This window comes from Falco cherrug, chromosome 2 (genome assembly GCF_023634085.1).
Source record: "Falco cherrug isolate bFalChe1 chromosome 2, bFalChe1.pri, whole genome shotgun sequence".
Lineage (NCBI taxonomy): Eukaryota > Metazoa > Chordata > Aves > Falconiformes > Falconidae > Falco > Falco cherrug.
Window position 1 is genome coordinate 20239083 of NC_073698.1, and position 21226 is coordinate 20260308.

General features: G+C 39.6%; 1 protein-coding gene across 1 annotated transcript in view; it reads right to left on the reverse strand.

Annotated features, from left to right (window-relative positions):
• The window catches only part of XPO4 (exportin 4), an 83494-nt gene that overhangs the window by 41166 nt on the left and 21102 nt on the right, over positions 1–21226 (reverse strand). The window contains exons 2-6 of the mRNA XM_055701943.1: positions 17669–17774; positions 15277–15418; positions 14878–15016; positions 3042–3158; positions 2103–2256 (exon numbers count right to left, since the gene is read on the reverse strand). Of these exons, the coding sequence (XP_055557918.1) occupies positions 2103–2256; positions 3042–3158; positions 14878–15016; positions 15277–15418; positions 17669–17774 (658 nt within the window). The remainder of the gene's footprint in view (positions 1–2102; positions 2257–3041; positions 3159–14877; positions 15017–15276; positions 15419–17668; positions 17775–21226) is intronic.

Here is a 21226-nt window from a genome sequence, read left to right on the forward strand (position 1 = left end):
ACATCTTGCTTGTATATATCTGTCCTGGTTTCAGCTGGGATAGAGTAAATTTTCTTCTTAGTAGCTGGTGCAGGGGTGGTTTGGATTTGGTGTGAGAAAAATGTCGGTAACACACTGATGTTTTTAGTTGTTGATGGGTAATGTTTATATTAAGTCAAGGACTTTTCAGTTTCTCAGGCCCTGCCAGCCAGAGGGCTGGAGGGGCACAAGAAATTGGGAGGGGACACAGCCTGGACAGCTGACCCAAACTGGCCAAAGAAATATTCCATAGCTAACATAGGACAGTGTGTTCAGTATATAAACGGGGGGGGGGGGGGGGGGGGGGTAGGCGGTTGGCTGGGGACTGCCGATCATTGCTTGGGGACTGGCTGGGCATCGGTCAGCAGGTGCTGTGCGACTGCACTGTGTGTCACTTGTTTACTTGCCTCTCTTCCCTTTGGATATCATTTCTCTCTCCTTCTCCCTCCTTTTCATTATAACTGTTATTATTGTTCTTTCATTTTTATTTTATATCAATTATTAAATTTTTCTTATCTAACCCCCGAGTTTTACATTCCTTTCCAATTTTCCTCCCCATCCCTCTGTGTGAGGTGGGAGTGAGCGAGCGGCTGCGTGGCACTTAATTACCAGCCAGCGTTAAACCACAATAACATCTAGTTCCACCAGACTTCACTTTCAAACTGCAACCAGATCAGTATTTAGGAATACACAGAGGTTTGCAGAGAACAAGACTAAAATTCAAAGGAAACCACCACTGCACAACACAAGAGCATTTCCTTTCTATTTAAGATTACAGCTTAGGAAAAAAAAGTGTTCACACATTATTTGAATCCTTACAAATCCCAAATCCTCTTCCAAAAGCTTTTATAAGATACAATAATTTGACTCCAGTCTTGGTCCTGTAGGCATACACACTAAATTCCTTTTTGGACCCCTGCCAAATCACTTCAGTGATTAATAGGAGTGCAGTATTTATTTTTAATCCATGGCACCTTCCATAAAGACAATGTAACTGGTATTCTGCAATGTGAACCAAGGAATAACCAGTTTTAAATAAGTTTAATTTTTGAACAGAATCAAGACAACAGAAACACACAGATACTGCCTTCTGACTGTCAGACCAGAAAAGCTAATCAAATCCTTTACAGTGGATTTGAAAGCAACATCAAGATTCATGCAGTATAACTTAGCAGCAGTTTCAAAAGGCTTTTAAGAAAAAAAAAGTTTATAAGCCAGCTTAAAAATTTGGTTCTTGGAAAGTTTGCTGAGCATCTTAAAGATGATCTCACTATTAAAAGAGGCACTGTAATGTTTTAACTGCAAGTGCTGTCTCAACCCTCTATTAAATAGAGGATGTGATTATTTCTACAACATTCTTCGAGCCCATTTTTTTGGACTGAGCACTCTATCTTTTTTTCTTCTCTCCCTCACTAAGACTGTTTTTTCTTCTGTTTTCTATTTTCTCCTCTACTTTCCATCTCCATCTTTCTCTGGACTTTCATAATCAGCACACATCACAAATGTCAAAATGGGAGCAGTGGTACCAGCCTACAAAGGAGATGCCATTTCTTCTCTCAGCTAACAAATACTTTTTCTTCAGATCAAAGAAAACCTATTACACACTCTAGTATATGACCATGCTCTTTTATGGGGCATTGGTTGAGCATGCACATTCCTAGATGATGGGGCATTTACCTGCCCCCTCCTCTGAGGGAGAAAAGTAGGACAGATCAGATCTCTGCACAAAAATTCAGAGCTCAGACCTCTTCACCATTTGGCTCTGCACTAAAACATGTTACACTTCTCCTCTCCCCTGCACCAACCAGACAGACCATCAACCCATAACTGAATTAGCTTTGCCTTTTATATAAAATACTTCAAAACTTTAATGAAGAGCAACAGCAGCTTCTGTATGTAAGCATCTGTTAGCAGGGGCGACCAAGAGCACTAATGGAAGAAAACATAGATCAAGGATATATAAGGAGATCTGTCTCTCTGATATACAAGGCTTGTAAGTTTTACATTTTTCTCTCCTCACAAAGACTTCACTTATCACCCAGTAGAAGGCAGCTGAAATAAAGGGCCTGACATTAAAAGGATATAATTTGGAGGAAGGAAGTTCCAGCTTAAGACCTGATTGGCTAGTGCAAGATAACGCTGAAACACTGAAGACATCTGAGCACTGAGGTTTTCGCGTCTGCTGAATTCCTGAAGTACCTCTACTGTGAGCATGAAGATCTGCCGCAGATCGTCCTCCTATAGTCAGGACGAACATAATATATTAATAGAGTCTCTCAGTCATTAAAATGTTGATTAATTTCTCTTTAGAAAAGTATTTATTTTTAATTTTCTGTTTTCACCCTGTTTTTCATTAAAACACAGAAAATATTCTGAAGTTGTCAGTCGGAACACACCCCGCACTTTTGCCAGAATTTGTGTATGTAAAGAATAAGAAAAGAAAACCCACCTTTCTCATATATGCTAGTCATTAAAAGAAAAACTTAACAATATGTTTTTAACAGCTGGTGGAGGAGAGAGTTGGTCTTTGGCATGAAAAAAAGGTTGGTAAGTTGTTCCACAACAGTTTAAAGCAATGCCTTCAAAAACATTTCTGCCCGGCCAAACAATACATCTGAGACAACCAGACTACACCATCTGCAATAATATTTTTAAATACATAGCTCTCCTTGGCTTTAAACCAAAGCTATATTTAAGACTATCATTGTTCCACAGAGTATTCGTTTTGTTTGCAATTGGTAGCCAAGGAATTAAAAGAGTCCAACCACATAAAGATCTGTAGCTCTACATTCATAAAATGGGCAAAAGGGGACCGCACCTTTTTGATAAAAAGTTTTTTAAAAATACATTATCAACTTTCCTGAAGTAGCCAGTATCTGCATTTATAATATAATATTTGTCCTATTAAATGCTGATAGGCACGCACTGTACCTGAATGCACTTGGCACAAGAAAGTACTTATGCTTCTCAATATTTAAATTTTGGAAAGACAGGTAGCAGATATTGATACAGAACTAGTTTACCTGAAATATACGTTTACAGTTACCATGGAACTCCATGCTTAGTCCAATGTTGCTGGTTTTACTTGAACTTGAGAACTCGCTCAACAACGCCGTTAAAATGGAACAGGCCAAAGTTTGCTATAAAAAAAAAAGGGGGGGAATAATATAACTAAGAGATGTCCAATAACGTAATACCACCTACGTTGTTCTTAAATTTTTTTATTAGCATTTTTCTACAACTATTACTTCAGTTTCTTCTAACACAAGCTAGAACAAGTCAAACTTTCAGGAGTATCTTGGGTGAACCATCTCTGGAATCATCAAGGCTCTATCCATACAAAAGAAATTAAAGTATCCGAGCAATATAAATGCTAGCACCTGTGTGATCATCACTACAAAATGGAAATAAACTTACTGCAATCCATTCCCCAGCCTTGCTGCTTACTTGCTCTCCCTGTGCACAGGGCTTTCCAGGTATTAGTTTCATGGAAGATTCAGTTTCCACTTATTTCTGTTGATCTAATAGTTCAGGTCACTCTGAAGTTTGTTTTGGCCCTTCTTTGCATTTGCTACACTTACCATGCTGATATTTGATCATGATTAAAAGTATACCACCAAAAGTGAGAAAAACTAGTCAAAACCACCTGTTTTATGTCAATACACCATCTATTACATCTTTTCCTTCTCCCCCACCAAAACAAACAAAAAAGAATACACAGAAAGCTCTGATGCTTGAAAGCTTTTAGACACTTCCCCCCAAAGCACAGCATCCACAAGCCTCAGAAATAACCTTTAAAACTACTCTGTTAGAACAACATCTTTGAAGCAATATAAAAATTGCTGAGAAAAAGGCCCATTAATGTTAAAGAGACAGATCCATGAAGACTGAAGGTTTAAGTATCTTTTTCTTTCTCAAAATTTAAGGTAAGGTAAATCAAATGCTTATCCAGAAACGCAGCTTACAATCCAACTTTCCTTTATGAAACACACTGCTCCAAGCCTTTGTTGCTGGTTTTTGTACTAAAAAAACAAAGCTTTTTTTCCTGATGCCAAAGTCCAGTAACCATCATCACCAGTTGTAATGTATTTTTTTTTTACTAATCATTACACACAAAGGGCAGTAAATATCATACAGTGGAGATGCAAGTTGTACTTTAGAAGTGTGCCATATACCACTGTAACAAGCACAACAGCAAGTTTATACCATTGAAATGAAAACGCTTTTTGTTAAAGAGATGTTCTTAACAAAAAACTTCAAAATTACTGGCTATCCTCCCAGACTGTTTGGAGCCAAGGTGCCAAGGATGGACAGAGGGATAGGAATTGTTAAAGGGTCATGCATGCCAGCAAGTGTCCAGGGGTTAAACAGAAATATGCACACTACCTCTGAACACCCGAAAGATTAAAGTGGAGATGATACTATTTATGCAAGCTCATACAACAGCTGAGACCAGTGCCATCCACCCACCAACTGCAACATCTTTGTTCAGAAATGCCTCTGAAGTCAGTACCTTGACCCCCCAGACAACTAGTTATCTTAGCCAGTATACACTAAATTAACATTCTTACTTGCCAAATAAGTCCCAGACCGATCAAACATAGTGGCTTTGTGATAGTATATGGGTTTTCTCTTCTACTGTATAATAAAGCTGTACAGCAGACCAGCACATTGCTGATCAGTTGATAAATCCAAGCTTTCCCATTTTAAAGAAATAACTATTTATTTCAAGTGGACTATTTCTCATCTACAGTCACCACTGTCACATGTCACGTAAGATAAAAGCAATGTTTAGCCAGCGAAAAACAGCATCACACTTTACTCCCATAAAGTGCAATTTTGTCAGTTCTATATCAGACTTAGAAATATTTCCAATTAGCTCAAACATTTCAGTATTTTATTTCCAAATTTCTGTGTAAGCTATTTACACAATAATTAATTATTTAAAGGAAACCCAGATTTGATCCAATATAAAAAAAACCCTCAGTGCAGGCTAGCACTGAGTTTTAAATCCAACATTAGAAGTTCCATATGAAAATAATTAATCTGAGTGGGGAAAAAAGCCAAACTATAAAACCCCCCAAAATCTGACATTTGGATCTAAAACAATGCTTCAGGTAAGAATACATGTTTTTTAAAGGAATACTGCAAAGTTGCCAGAGCACATTGCCCGATTTCATTATGTGCCAGGAGATGCAGAAGTCTCACAAGGCTCTCTTAATACTTTTAAGACACAGGCTTTTATTTGATGCTTGAATTACTGACACACTGATACTTTTCAGCTCGGAGAAGCCATGATGGAAGGACATCATTAGTTGCAATTACAGATCTGTACAGCTTGATGCTCTATAGCATACCACAATTACTGTGTGGTATTAATGACTACAGTAGTACAACAGCCTGGCTAAAGCTAAGCTGCTTCTGCTTTATCATGAAAAGGCCTTCACACCACGCCACCATCCAGATGACCACAGGACAGGCAGCGCAGTGATGCAGACTACCTATCACTTGCAGTTGGTTGCCTATTACTGGAGAATAAATCAGTAAAATTGAATGACATGTAAGGAGCAATAAGAAAAAAAAATATGTTTGTTTCCACTGTGATTACAAATAATTAGTATCAGCTGAAATAACAGATATTTTCTCCTTCCATTTTCTCTACTTTGTTTATATGGTACATAATAATTCATGCTTTCTGTCTGGATAGTAATGTGCTATTGCATGGTAAGACTGTGTTCCAGATTTTTTTTTGCGTGCTTTACTTCTGATTTCAAGGAGAAATTTAAAAGAAAGGTTAAATTTTATGACTGACGGTAAAGAAATCTCTTCAAAGATGTAAAGGGCAATGGATGCAGCTAGGCCAACGGAATCTGCTCAGACCCTGTTAAAGCAGCTTGAACAGTGACCTGTCCCCCTGACTTTAACGAGAGCTATTTCAGCTAGTTTTGTCATCAGTACCTGCTCTGAGCACAATGCTACTAGAGATTTACACACTTTATTCTCCCCAATAGCCTAGCTCACAGGGAACATCAAGCCACACTGCATCCCTTTGCTTTCCTCCTTCTCACTGAATTTCCAGCATCCCACCAGTTCCATCTCATCTTGGTGCTTCAGTACCTGGGGTGCAAATCCTGCCCCATTCCCTCACCATCCCAAGTGTGCTGTGTGCATTACAGGCACATCCATGTCCTCCTGTGACTATCTACATCTGCGCTTACCCCTTGAGTCCATGACAAATTGTAAGTACTCCCACATATGCGGGTCAGCAGAGCAGGAGAAGACCAAAGGTAAGATATTGGCCACTAATTTACCGCAACAACAGGCTGAGGGGAGATTGCTTGAGATTAGCGTCCTAGAAGGCAGGTGCCAGCCCCCAGGAGTTTAGCTGACAAGAGCAGAGGAACAGATCAAGATCTGCAACCTGCCCTTGCAATGTCAAGCATTTGCATAAAGCTGCACACAAAACCACTACTGCTTCCCAAACCTGCCATAAGACCATCAAAATTTTTAGATTGTGGTGCATAGCAGCAAGATTGCCATTTTCATATGAATATTAACAAACTAATTGGCTTAAAAGAACATGTGCCCTGCCATCTATTGAACTCTTCTGAATACACAGTAATACTTCAGAAATTCTGGAATAAAGCTTTAAGAAAACTTTAAAATAAATTTTTTAAATAAAACTTTAAGAAAAGTAAGATTTTACTTTAAGAAAAGTAACTTTACAGAAGGTTAACTACTAATACTTTAAAATCCATTTTTTTAAATTTACACATGTGTTTGGTTTCAAGACATTAAGTACTTCAACACAAATGTAGGCTACTAGAAGAAAGATTTCAAAAACATAGAAACAACAACTTCAGGTAAACCAATACAGTTGTGCTCTGTGAAATAAAAATTACTTCCTCTTACACATAACCAAATTGAATGCACATAATACATATAAACTTCTAGGGTGAAAGGGTTTTTTTTTTTTTGTTCTTTTGTAGTGTGCTTTTTTAAAGGTTTTTGCCATGCCACAGAAGAGATTAACAATCCAATTTAGTAATACCATACAGTAATAAGTAGAAAATGCACGTGACTCTGGGCATCATATTAACAGTCAGATCTGAATGTCTATTGTGCAGTAATGCCATTAACTTCATACCAGTAAGAGTACACCTCTGAACCTAGTTTGACTCACTCGCTAGCAATTTCACCAGTTCTGCCACAAGTACATACCCAAACAATAACCCCATCTAACAAAATAAAATACTTCTCTTGCCGAGAGCGGACTGCCTCTGAGAATAGCTTGGCACTCACCCCAGTTAGCTTTATTACCAGGAATAAACTTTATGAAAGATCACTATACATAAAATAGACTCTCAGCTGCTCAAACAGAAGATCAATGGGACTTGTGATAAGAGATTAACTTGGCAATCAGACACCCAGTAGTAACATCGTTTTAGTGGTTTTCTTTTCAAATTACTCAAAATGGTGCATGGTCTGTGTTTTATTAAACAGCAAACAACATTTATATGTTGTTCATAAAACTCAGATGCAGAAGGTAAATGCAACTTATTCCTCCAAATGGAATGTCCCCTATAACAAAAGTTAAAGCCATAGTGTTTGAAGGGATTTCACACTTGTGCCTGGACTGCCCATGGAATAAGTGAACTGCTTCATTTGTGGGTAGTTAGGTTACAAAGCATCTGAAAGGAAGAGTTCAAGTACAGCTTAGGAAAAAATGGACATGTGGTACAGCAGCTCTGAGGCAGAAAAACCAACAGAGAAAGCAGAATTAACTACCAACACCAAAAATGTTTCCTCTGATCTGAAATTCAGACCAGATATACAGCTAGTTTGTCAGAGGTTTGATTAAATCATTCATTTTACTACAAACCCTGAAGTATCACGCAATGCCCTGCCCCACCCCCCCGCCTTCTGCAACTGTCATTTAAACCTACAGAAAAAACAAGTAAATATATTGAAAAGAATAAAGGTCTTGCCTGAACAGAGCAAATCATACCATCTACCTTGTTACGTTAAGATCACTGCCAGGCTGAATATGCATTTAGAGTACTTCTTGTCTCCATCCATATAATGTAAACTCTGTTACTGAAACCCAGAAGCATTTAATAAAATCCTAAACCACCTAATTTAACTTGCACAAGAGCAGGAAGAATCAATGAGTAAATCTATCAGAGGCAGAATTTGCTGTGCTGCTCCTAGGTGACAAAATTCTGTAATAAGAGTGTGTCAAAAGCAATTTTACCAAGTGATTTTTTTAATGAAAGGCTTCCTTCTCTAACTTCTTTGAATAAGTACAACTGTATTTGCTAACATTTTTGGGGTATCTAAATTTACTAAATCTAAACTCCAAATGGAAAGGTTAACAGGATGGCCACAGGACCAAAAGAAATACTATTATGTACACAGAGTAACTGGGGGCCACTCACACTTTTCAACTCGTGAGTACTGCAACGGAGGGGTAGGGACAACATCCCAGGAATTGAAAGTTCCCAACCAAAGAAAACTAATATATATTCTGAAGAAATATATTCAAGCACCAGGAAGAACCCACTGGATTTTATCTGTTTGCTCCTTCCCAAATGAGCCAACTGGTGGAAAAAAGCTGTAGAGCAGGGACAGGATGATAGGAATAGGACCCACAGCTGCAGTTTTGTGCTGTCAGCAATAAAGGACTGACTAGGCAATGCACCCCTTTCCTTCCATTCCCCCTCCGCCACTCTGCAAAGACAGACACAGCACCTACAGCAGCATAACGGGCAAGAGGCCCTGCTTCCCTTCCCTGGGGGGAACCAGGCAAACCAAGCAAGGGAAACCCCCAAGGCTGAGCTGAGAAAGAGAAAACCAATTCCTCTGCGAATCACTGGGGGCCACAGGAAGATGATCTTGTGGCATGTGAAGCATGTAGTCTTTGGCCAAAGAGAGAAGGGAAGTAGCAGCCTCTACTAATAATGGAAGAGGTCCAGGCAGAGGTTGCTGGAGCACAGGGTGCAAGACATGCGTTTGTTTCTCTGGGGACAGGTGAAGTTGTGAAGCAAAAATCAGGAGGAGGAAAAAAAAAACCCAAACTGAAACTCATCCAAAAAAAGTGATGGTCTGAAAACCATTTATCTGAAGGAAACATATCCTTCTCCAGGTTCTTGTCTGAAAGGCACCAGTTGAGTCTTCATCCCTACATTAGTTGCATGAACAAATCCAAGACCTTCAATTAAACTCAAAATAATGAAAAGTAAGGCTAGCTATGCAGCTCACCATCAGCATCGCCCAGCTTTAAATATACATCACCCTGACAAGTGCTCTTTGACAGGCAGGTGTCCCTTCTCCCCCCCCTTTTCCCAGTACTCATTCCCAGTGCCTTCTTGCCTGCTTCTACCTGCCACACTGCCAGCTATGCCAAATGAGCTGTGTTACATGGCTGTGCTCCACAGCAGATCTGTTTAAGGGGGGGGGAAGAGGTAAGGAGGGAGAAGGCTGGTTGTTTTTAAGTAGACTCCCACACAGATCTAGTTTATTATGGAATGTATATATTCAGAAGGGCAGTACTTCTGAGAGGAAGAGTGACTAAAGACCCAGCAGCTAGTGTCAATAAATTTCTTAAAGAGGCTTTTCCCCTCAAGCCTGTTTATTTGTGTGCCACCACAGTAATAAAAGAACTATAGGTGTAACACAGGGAAAGGCATAATCTCTTACTTCTCAGTGAGTCTCTGAAGCCTACAGGTGAGGGCCTCCACACCTGCACAGCTCATGAGGCAGGAGAATTGAGGAAATGAAGAGTCCTTGGATGCCATGCATAGAAAAGGGGGCACACATCTCTCCGCTGGATCACAGCTCCTCACTTCCCAGCCTGGTCTTTGAGATTGTAGCTCTATTGTGAATGATAATACTGGAAGCTACCAATTTTTAATAGTGAAGTTATTAAGCAACTAAGCTGGATTCTTGCTGTACTGCATTTTCGGTAAAGTAGGCTCTCTTTCAGCTCTCAAGGAAACAGAACAAAAAAAATTGCAAACTTTTAAAAGGCATCCTTGTTAATACAGCTACTAAAAAATACTTATGTTTTAAAGTTCTCTCACATTTTTGAGTTTTAACCTCATATTTGAAGTAGTTTCTGGATCCCTAAAATTCCAAGCCAATTTTTAACACACTAACTTAGGCATTTATAGAGCACTTGTCAGCATGAAGGAAACAGCTTAAACATCCTGGTTTACCATCTGTTTTTCATACTCAAAATGTCTCAAGGGCAGTAAGTTTCATAGGACAAGGTAATAATTTTATTAGACCAGAAGATACAGCTGAGGGTAGAGGGGACAAAATAATATGTATGTTTTTGTCAAAATGAGAGTCTTTCCAACTCCTACCCTACCACATGAGACAGCAACAGCTAGACAGAGATCCAGAAGTAAAATTCCTCTTAAAGAACAGAAATAAGAACCATGAATATTAAATAAATGTGACTAGTTATCTATGCAGCCATTATTATTGGTATTTATTATTCATTTCAATAGAGATGAATGCCTAGAGTTCCACTTATTAATATTCCCTACCATTCACATGAAACCCACCCACAGCACATTCCTCAGCAGTTTCAGGTAACCTGGAGCATCTCAGTGTCCTCTCTAGCCCAACCATGAACACTGGGAATCAGAACAACAGATCTACAGATTTTAAGAGAGAAGGAACTGTTAGGACTCCGGAGCTTTTCCAGTAAGTTTTGACAAGTCTTCTTGCATATACAGAAAAATTTAGGCTTCATGTATGGAGCTTTGTATTAGAATACATTCTACTCTGCACTCATGATCTTAAACACAGCTTCTGTTGCTTCCCAGTCCCATGTCAGGTCTACAGCAGTTGGACCCCTCTGCATCTGCCTGCCTGTATTCTGTAAGGAATCAAAGTGTGACCCATATCTTAGCCCAGTTTTAAACAAAGTCCATCTGATTGTGTTCACGTGCAGACCAGCTCCTCCTCCTGGGAATCAATCATCTTAGCTGCCAGGATTGCTGTCCTTCTGGCAGGGATGAAGGACAAACGAAATACTTCAGCTATGCAATTTAACACAAAAAGGCCAAGAAATTGAAGGCATTTACAGCTGAGAACTTGGCCCAAACAGTTCTCCAAAATCTTGAAATCAGCAACAGAAAACATGTATTTTTCTGCATTTTAAGAGCATTTTAAGATCTCCCTATGACACTGCGTCTACTGCCAGAACCTCTGTTCTCCACCAGAGATGAAAGTTTTGAAAAGTCGTCCTGAAATTGCTATTGGAGGAAGATTACAGACTCCCCTTCATGAGCAGGAGGATGGCTTGTATCAATGTTACAGGAGGAGCCAGGAAAAACAAAACCAGGAGCTCCAAAGCTAATCCTTTTCCTCCCGGAGGATTACTACCCTAACTTATTTATAAGTTAATAGGCAGCCAGACCCTCTGCAGTTTGCTTTCCCTTCTCAGACAGAGTTTTCTTCCACAAGATCCATAAAGGTCCATACTGCAGAGAAACAGCAGCAGGAGCCAAAGCTCCAGGTTCAAATCCTGGCTCTAACCACACATCCTTCCCATCCCTCTAATATTACCTCTCCTTAGTGCCCCGCTACTTCCTTAACACGTACACAGTGTTCCACTATTAAGAGAGATTACTCAATACTAAAGTCATCTTTTTCACCTCCTGCCCACTTTCTTCCTCTCATCACTACTCCTCTTCCTTCCAATCTCCTTTTCATTTTTTCATTCTCAACAGTTCACCTATTAGTCTTGTCCATCTGCCACAACATTATTCATGTACCTTCAAGTTCCATCCTCAAAATACACCCATTTCTAAAGGTATTTTTAACTATCACTGAAGAAGTTATGGTATCAAGCATATCAAATACTGCAAAAGGACACATGCAAAAGACTCACGACCATCTACAGTCACTGCTGTCCTTATTAAACCAACCTTCAGGACCTGACCCTGACAAGATGTTACTGAAGAGTCCCAAAGATTTCATGCAGCATGAGTGCTTAAGAAACACAAAGCTAGTACAGATGTCTGACAGGAACTGGATGAAGGGTTGCAAGGAATGGAAAAGATTAAGTATCTACTTCATTCTTGTAAGATAAAGAAGGGTCAGAGTCAGCAGAGAGGAGAAAGCAAGCAGGAAGAGGCAAGAGACCATTTCGCTTCTTAAAAAAGGATTTTCTCTCAATTACAAACTGCTGTAGAAAGCCATTATCAACAGGTAAGAGCCACATTTGCGAGCCTTAAACATTTTTAAATATGAAGTGATCTGCTGCTGACTCCATATGTTACTTCCCAGCTGCTGGAGTGAACCTCAGGTAGGAGGACATAAATGGGTGAGCAGCAAGTAAAAGGAAACAGGGAGCAGAAGTCTGGGAAGGATACAGAAAGTGACCAAGAGACTCAACAGAGAATTAGGAGTCACAAAAGATGAGAAGACTTCTGAAGCTTGAGTGTACAAGGCTGGAGGCAAGAGTATACATCACATCACAGGAAAGATGTGTCAAAAAAAAGGAGGAGTCAGGGAGGCGCAGAGGGCTGAAAAACATCTGCTGATGTCTCCCAGCACTCAAATCCCAGCCTCCTCCCTGACTTGGATGGAGGCGTGTTTTTATAACTGATACAAATAACTGTCCAGTGAAGTGCAGAAACATCTGCGACGCTGCATGGCACCATCCTCAATCTTGAAAGCAGTACCACTCCCTTAGCTTCACACCATACGTTGAAGCACCCTTAGCTGAGACTCCACAAGGCAGCAAGGCAGCTGCACCATTGTGGTTCCCCATGGCCTGATGGGCAAGGCTGAACGCTACAGGGACACGAATAAAAGAACACCCATCCATATTTGAAAAGATAGGTGGATAGTTCATTGTATGAGTTATTTCATACAACCTCTCAAAATTATTATACACTTATACAAGAGGCATGCCCTGAACCCAACTCGGAGCTCAGCTGTGACATGCTAACACACAGCTTTATTATGGCTTATTATTGCGTATACCAAGTCCTGGGTCACATGAAGCTGTGCCAGTACCAAAGTTTCTCTTGCAGCAAAGTCTCAGAAAATTACAAGAACACTTATGAATGAGAACTATAACATAAAACCTCATACATGTAAGGGAGCATGTGTTTATAAGCAGCTTGCCAAAGACTAACAAACATATACTGTGCCTTACAGAAAAGATGTTCTAGCAGCATCACGTGTCTAGTGATTTTTTGCTAGTAAGTCAATACCAGAATAGAAAACACCATTATATACTCAAGACATTTTCAATACCATTTGTAAAACTTGAGCAAAAATACTTTGGAGAAACTATGGAGAAAGTACTTGTGAAGAGACATGGATAAACGGAAATAAAAACATGAGCCAAACTTGGTCTTTGTATGGTGGCAGCAAGCAGAATGTGGAGGAGAGTGAAATATTGCCCCTTCCCCCAGCCAGAGCTCCTCTGCAACAAGCTGTTCTGCAGCAAGCCTGGGATGATATCCTCGGAGCTGGCAGCCTTAGGTGGCTGAATGCTGTGGTCAGTGTAGTGTGTCCGTCTATTAGTGCATGCACAGAATACAACTGTGTAAGTTGGACTGTGCAAGAGCTGGTTCAAAGCGAACTTCTCCATCAACATCCAGGTTTCCATTTACTCCATTTTTGTATCTTTACAGAAAAATCGTACTACATAAGCATACACACTGGCATCCATAAAACCTGAAAACCTCAGTTGTAACTCCATTTTAATAACAAGGCTGTTTCCTGGAAAAAAGCAGGAACTCAGCACTGTTCTAAACAAATACCCATTTCTACCCAAATTACACACAATGAAAAGGCTAAAATGTTCTCCTTAAGTTAAATAACTCTGAAATCAGTGTAACTGAAAGTGTAACTAAAATTTCCACACCCTGGAGGGATATCACTGTGCTCAGAGGTGACACACTATTTTTAGGACTATGACATGAGCTGCATTACTACTAGCACACTTTGATCGAATTTTCAGTTAAACTTTTGCCACTCACATCTAGTACAACTGGTGCTCTAAATGCTCAGCAACATTATGAGCCAGTTCCCCCAAGGTTTTTGTTTGAGAACAGCTTCAGTTAAAGTTTCAGCATGTAATATACATACTCTTCAATCTTCATTTGCTAGGAGAAAAATCACCTCTCTTTAATCTCTAGTTACATGCCTCTATTATGACCTATTCTAAACTTATCTCCTGGCATAGCAAACGGAATCTCACTAAATGCATAGATAGATATTGGACACCTTGTTTCCACTTTGAGCTCAGTATGGAAGGTAACACTTACCCCTAGTAGTATGACATTAAATCTAGAGTAAGTTTTGTATTTCCATTCCAGGTTTTACTTCCTCACACCCCTTTCTCTCCACCTACCCGTCACCCAGAGAACAGCAGAGGCCTATCTCTCTTGCTCCATAGCCCATTCCAACGGCTGAGCCACAGGAGGGTACAGCATTGCACAGATGAAAGGGGAACAGCATGTAACAAACCTGCTAGCTAACAGAAAATCCATTGTAGAGCATGCTGTTTTATTAAAGAAATCCAGAGAAACAAAACCCACAACGCTCATGGCACCTAAAGCAGCTATTCAGAGAAACCTATTCCCTAAAAAATATGGTGTAATTGTGTACTAAAGAACTACACATAACTGCCAATCCCAACATATTCTTATTCAAAAACCTCCGACTTAGTAAAAGATTGCTTGAATAGCTATTAACTTAATCACTAATTTAATTTTTTTGATAAAAGTATACAAGATTTTATAGTCACTAAGTATATAACTTGCACTGCTGATACAGATCACTTAAATTTTGAAGAAAGAAAAAAAAAAAAAGTAAAACACTTACCACAGTGGGGTTACCACTGCTGATCAACTGGCTGACTTCATGAAAAATGCTTTTGCAGTCAATTGATTTGTCTAATGATCCCCGTTTCACTATCACCGCTACTGCTAAGAGAATCTGCTCCCGAACATACTTCTGAAGGCTGTAAACAACATAGCAAAAATAATTTGCAAATAATTCTGAACATAAACTCTCAATAAAATTTTCAACACATTTATTTTTCAAACATTTTGTGTGAATTCATAAGGGAAAGCTGACAGCTCTACAGAAGTCAACTAAGTGTTAAGAATGGAAGATAAATTATTGTTGAAATGATCTTCTGCTGCTACCCTGGGAAACAAAAGGATAACCCAGACTTTATGCAAAATCCCAGATGTTCAGAGGTATGTTTTCTATACTTACTTAGGCCTTTGTAAGACATAGGTTAGAAGGAATGTTCGCAGTGACTCAATGCTAGTTTTTTCCAAGAGAATCCATTCTCTTACAACTGCTTCCATTATCGCTGTAGCAGCTTGAAAAAGGACATAGTCCACTTTACTAGTTTCTGTGGGGAAAAACAAAGGAAACTTGAGCATCAGTAGACGAATACATATGTAGCTTCTATGCACTTCCAACAAAAAAATTAATGGATTTTACTATTATGTATTATTAAATGGAATTTTGTCACTATGAAAACAAACAAAGAATTCACAACTCAAAAGGGGAAAAAAATAATCAATAACCCAATTATCAAATTGTCTGGTATTAATAAAGTATATTAAAAGGGGAAGAAAAGTTGGCTGCTCAAGGAGACTGGCCAAAGATCAGGAATAAGAATGCTAACACAACTGTGGAACAAAAAAAGATTATATATTTAGTCCCAATACATTAAGATATGACTAATTCGACAGGCATGCCAGAACTGGAGTCCTCTATTATTTGTGTGCTTGCCTTTAGAACCAACAGTGCATAACATTACATGTATTTTATGGATGGTAATGAGGAGCAAGTCCACTTAGACCTAAAGATGACATCTGTGTTTAATTATCAAAGCAAAAGTTTTACATACTGGTGTATTCAAGGTTTTCTACATCATGTTCAAGCTTCCATATTTATCTCAAGGTAATCAAAATATAACTTCCAATCACAGTGTAGGAATAATTAGCCCTTATTATCTGAATATCTAATTGCTTTGTATATAGATGCACTAAAGAAAGTAGAAAAAGATGTTACATAGAAAGGTAACAGTTTCTGTGACTATGAAGTAGAAAGAACAGGTAGCATATCAGTAGCGTGTTTTCCACAGAGCTCAGAATGTGTTGAAACACAGAAAGAACATTCAAAAAGGGTGTAGCTACATGGTGGCAAAAGCATAAAATACGAAGTGGTGAAATAAAATTCCCAAACAAGAAGTGGAGTTTGAGCTATGGCGAGCAACTTGCAAGGACTAAGAAAAACTTGGTTTGTTTAAAAAAACCTTGGTCACAAGATGATGGGCTTTAAATGACTACAAAACAGACCTTTTTTCCCTGATTATAAACATACAAGTTTATAATACACATTTCCTTTATATGCAAGTTCTATATTCAAGATAATGGCTAATTTGCTTAAGTAATTTAATCAGCCTTCAAATCTAAACCCTACACAGCTACACACAAATCAAAATAAACCACCTTGAAATCTACTTAGCTTAATTTGGAAAAACTAAGGAACCACTTAATTGAAGATTAATGTGTATGTCTAACACACATAAAAATGAGCCAAATTATTCCTGCATGGGATTTTAGTTCTGACATTTCTTAACTGCTGGATCTTTGGCTTTTCAAACTGTACAAAGCTCACACAAAAAAAGAATGCTATTAAGAAAAGGAAAGGATGGAATTTCTCCTTTGCATCAAGTACCACAGGTGCACAGCTGCAATCCTTAACAGCACAGACCTCCAGCATGCAGTGTGAGCTTGTAACTAGTCCAAGTACCCTTATCCTCTACATGAAGTTGCTAAAGAAAGGCAGGACAAGTTTTGCCAGCTTTTAACAGCTATAAACTTAAAGCAGAAGAACGTAAGAGCCTCATGCTTCTTGGGTTGAACTCCAGGTTTTTAAACGAATTGAATGGTAGTGACTGTTCCCCTTTTTCTTTACACTCATCATTTCCATTGCCCTCCCTGTATCACTCATACACCTTTCCTTCCACAAACACAATCAACATCCTTGCTATCTTTCTCTACCTCCATTCAAGCTCCTGTCATGACCATTTTTTTTTCCTGTTTCTTTTTAAAGCAATCTATTCTTATGCTCTGGTTGCTGCCCATCCTTACCGGCAAACATTCCTTCAGTACACTTCAACTCTTTCATTCTTCATTATAAACAGCTTGTGTCCCTTCCCTGGTTCCTGATTTTATAATCCCTGTGCCTCCCTTCTCAAATCCCAAGGCTTAACTAGCTGTTCTTTCTGTCCAGACGGTACAAACATTTACTCAAGAAGCACAAAGTTTTTGGGAAAAGTCTCTCAGTTCCAGGTCTCAGCATCACAATTACCTACGCTGCCAGGAAAAACCTGCCCCATGCGGTCCCAGAGGAAACCTGAATCTATTAAATCCATTTAGGAACTTGGCTGCATGAAGTTACATCGTACAGCTTTAGAGCTGCCAGAAATAAAATCAGGAAGGGCACCAATAAGCTTCACCCTCCACCAAAAAGCACCCCTCATCAAAATCAAAACTGATGTTCATATTCTAGGCTGCAGAAGAACAGCACCATGCCAGTTATCAAAACAGCTACAGCTACATGCTTAACTTCATTTATTAGAACTTACCCAAAATGTGTTTGCAAACAGCAAATGGTGATTTTGATTTTCTAAATGATAAGAATATGTGCTCAGCATGTTGGCGTTGCTCATTATTGACCATGGAAGGTGGTGCCTGAAAGACAAAAAAAAAAAAAGTTATTCAAGCACTAAAACCCCATCCTGATTGTAAATATATATGAACAATGTCATGAACTTACAGATATTTGCCTTGTTAAACATCAAACCCAAGTATCTCTTGGTAAAACTGCCTGCTCTTTCTCTGTCATGGCCTCTTCTTATATACCACTGTATTTATATCATGTGCACTTAAGTGTGAATACTGAGACATCAGGCAGAGAGTGAATAAATGTTAAGTATTGTGTTCCTAACAATGCTTCTGATGAAAAATAAAAAGGAGATCTAAATTCAACCCCCTCCTTTTTCTACTCAAAAAATATCACTGCACACCACTAAACGCTACTACACACGCTCAGTTACAGAAATAAAGCACTAGTTTTTCTTTAGTTCTAAATTTGTTTTAAAATACTGAATTGTACAATAAATTCAAGGGATTAAAAAATGACTACGGATATGGTCTAAAATAAAGTATTGGCAGTAACATACTACCCTCTAGTGTTTAACGTTAGAAGTGACATCCTAACGACTGAGCAAAGGCTCTGATTGAAGAGAGCAGTCAACCCATTTGAGGATGGCTATGGCAGTTCCCCACCGCCACAGCCCCTTATATACCCAGCCCCTTACGTCACGGGCACCTTGGCTGCTCAGGTAACACCTGCTGCTCCACTGCTGCTTAAAACCAGCTCCATGGTGGTTTCTATCTGAAAATCAACAACAGGTAAAGCATGAAACTAGCATAGCAACCTGGACTACTGTGAGGTGGGGTATCACCTATGGAGCACAGATGAGACCTAACCACCAGCGTTACACCCTCACCTCATCAAGCAACCCCCAAGATCCCCTACCGCTACCCCAACAAGGTAAAACCAACCCTGCAGAAATGCCAGCTGCTCACACCACCACACTGCTCTCCACTTTTGCCACTAATATTCTCCGATATCTGATATCTGGGTTTTATCTGAACAAGCACATGGCACAAAATACTCTTACAGGGGACTGATACCGCAAGGCAGCATAGGCTGAACTGATGCACCTTTGAGAAAGGAACGTGCACATGTAGAAAGATTGCATACAAACTGCAGAGCCGGGTCAAGGTGACAATGTAGGTTATTGAACTTGAGCTGAACTTCCAAACTCCAAATTCCAGTCCTGACCCTAGCAATTTGCAGAGAATGTGTGCGTATCACATATCTTCTGGGTTTGATTTATATCCACTGCTTTGGGAATAAAAGCACAAAGAGCTTAGCATAAAGACCAAGATTTTAACTTAAGTGAAATATTTTCCAGTAAATAAAACATATCAAAACAGATGTAACTCTTTCATCCTTGACAAAAGACAAGATGACAAAAGATTCAAATATGAGCAAATAACACTACAGATTTAAAACTCAATAATTTGAGTAAATGAAGCAAGGAAAAGCAGGCTGCTGATCCTTGGATCAAAGGGGTCCTAACAAACAGCTGTGCTCCTTCTTATGCAGCAAATTTCTGACTCTCACAAACTCCTGTGCAGGTACCACGAATACCTGTGAAGGGAGTAAAATAAGTAGCAGAGGAAGGTGGCTGCAAAAAAGCCTTGTGGATACAGAATAAGTGCTCTGTCCCTTCACAAACTTGCTCTGCTCTATAGCCAGTTTAGGATCTCCCTGGACAGTGATGTGAATGTATGCAGAACAGCTCTTACCAGCTCCGGGGATAAAATCACAGTGTTTGTCCATGTCCCCTTCTGGGCAGGCAGCAGCTCATGTTAGGTTGCACACATGCATACGTGTAGACAGCCGCATGCCTTCTGTTCATGTCTGTCTTCCACGTGCTCAGAGCAGCATCTCAAGTGCTCAGTCAGCTGGTTGCAGGCAGATGCATGCACAGAAAAGTGTTCAGATATCTGGGGTATTACGCACTGCTGAACAACCGACACAACAGTAAGCTCCATGGCAGCACCTTAGTCCTTCCAGGACACCGAGCTTCAGTGAACTCCAACCCAATGCAGAAATCTGAACTTCAATAACTTTTTAAGCCAATGTAAACTTCTAAAGAAACAGCCTTACCAAACCGGGGCATGTGACACCTCTGTGATAAAACCTCAATGCTCCTGCATGCAGCCAGCCATCAGCAGGAGCTGTTCCTAACCACCCATGCTTTCAGCAATCTGAAGGACAGTACTTCTTGTGGACTGCAGCTACATTCACTGCAACAGAACCCACTGTACTGAATGCCAGGAGAATATTTGGAGCAGCTTATCAAAAATACAGGAAGGACCTATGCAGCAGCAGCTTGACATGCACTTCAGTACTACTGCAAATAAACCAAAACAAACAAACAAGCAGTCCCTGCTTTTTTTGCCCCCATTGTATGGGCAAGTATTCATGCAAACACACGGAGAACCAGACTGGGGAAGTGACCACGGAAAAGCATCCCACCAAAGGCAGGCTGTTTTCATCTCGATCAGTTCCCCAGTCTGGTTCACCATAAACCAGCACAGCGTAGGACATAATAGCTGGTGATTGGTGCTATTACCATTTAAAGTTCTTTTAATCTACAGCCTCTGTTGGTGTGCAATGCCATGGGAATACTCTGAAGTCTCAAGGAACACACAGCTTTAGTCAATTAAGTTTTGCAAGAACTTAGAATAAAATTTCTTGAGACAAGTGACTTATTTTAGTAAGTTTCTGCTACTAAAAGGAGAGGTCCCACTCCTTTCTGGCTCTCAACTGCACAGTCTCATCACCTCCTTGCATTACCCCTTCTATCAATCAGCCCACAAAAAGACAAGGGGGGTGTGGGGGGATGACACGCCACAAAGGGAATGAACACTCTTTTTATTACTTTAATAAGAATCAGGAAGTCAGACAAGTGCCAGAGCAACGACGGAGAGAAAAGGAGTGCAGTGACATTGCCCTTTCAGCAGTACAGACCTTGCAGCTCACAGCTCTGCAGTCCCGTGAAGCCTCACTAATCACAGCCACATCAGAAGGAATTCTTTGAGTGTGACAAAGCATTACATTTTGCAAGTCTGGGGTAATTTATAGTCACATTCTTAGAGCAAATCAGGGCTACCTGATCTTCAACTAATTTTGCCTTAACAAAGCATATTTGAGTTTGTCATAGAGATTGTATTTATTTTCAGTGTTCTGTAATACTTAAGGGCATCTTCAGGAACAGCATCAGCAAACTCTAGCACCATTACAAAAAGACAGAATTCAAGATTAATGGGAAATATCCCCTTTATGCTTACAATAACTAGAAAAGAGACTTCCAACTTTACATTATTTTAACTCTTCTACTTTTCTGAAGGCTGATTACAGAAGGCCTTTCGCACCTTTGAAAGGCGCACAGCACATCATATTCCTGTAATAATTCTAAAAATCACGATAATTTAATAATGACTTATGCGCTTAAACTCAAAACTGTTCGGAGCAGAGAACTACAACAGGTAAGCTTTAAACC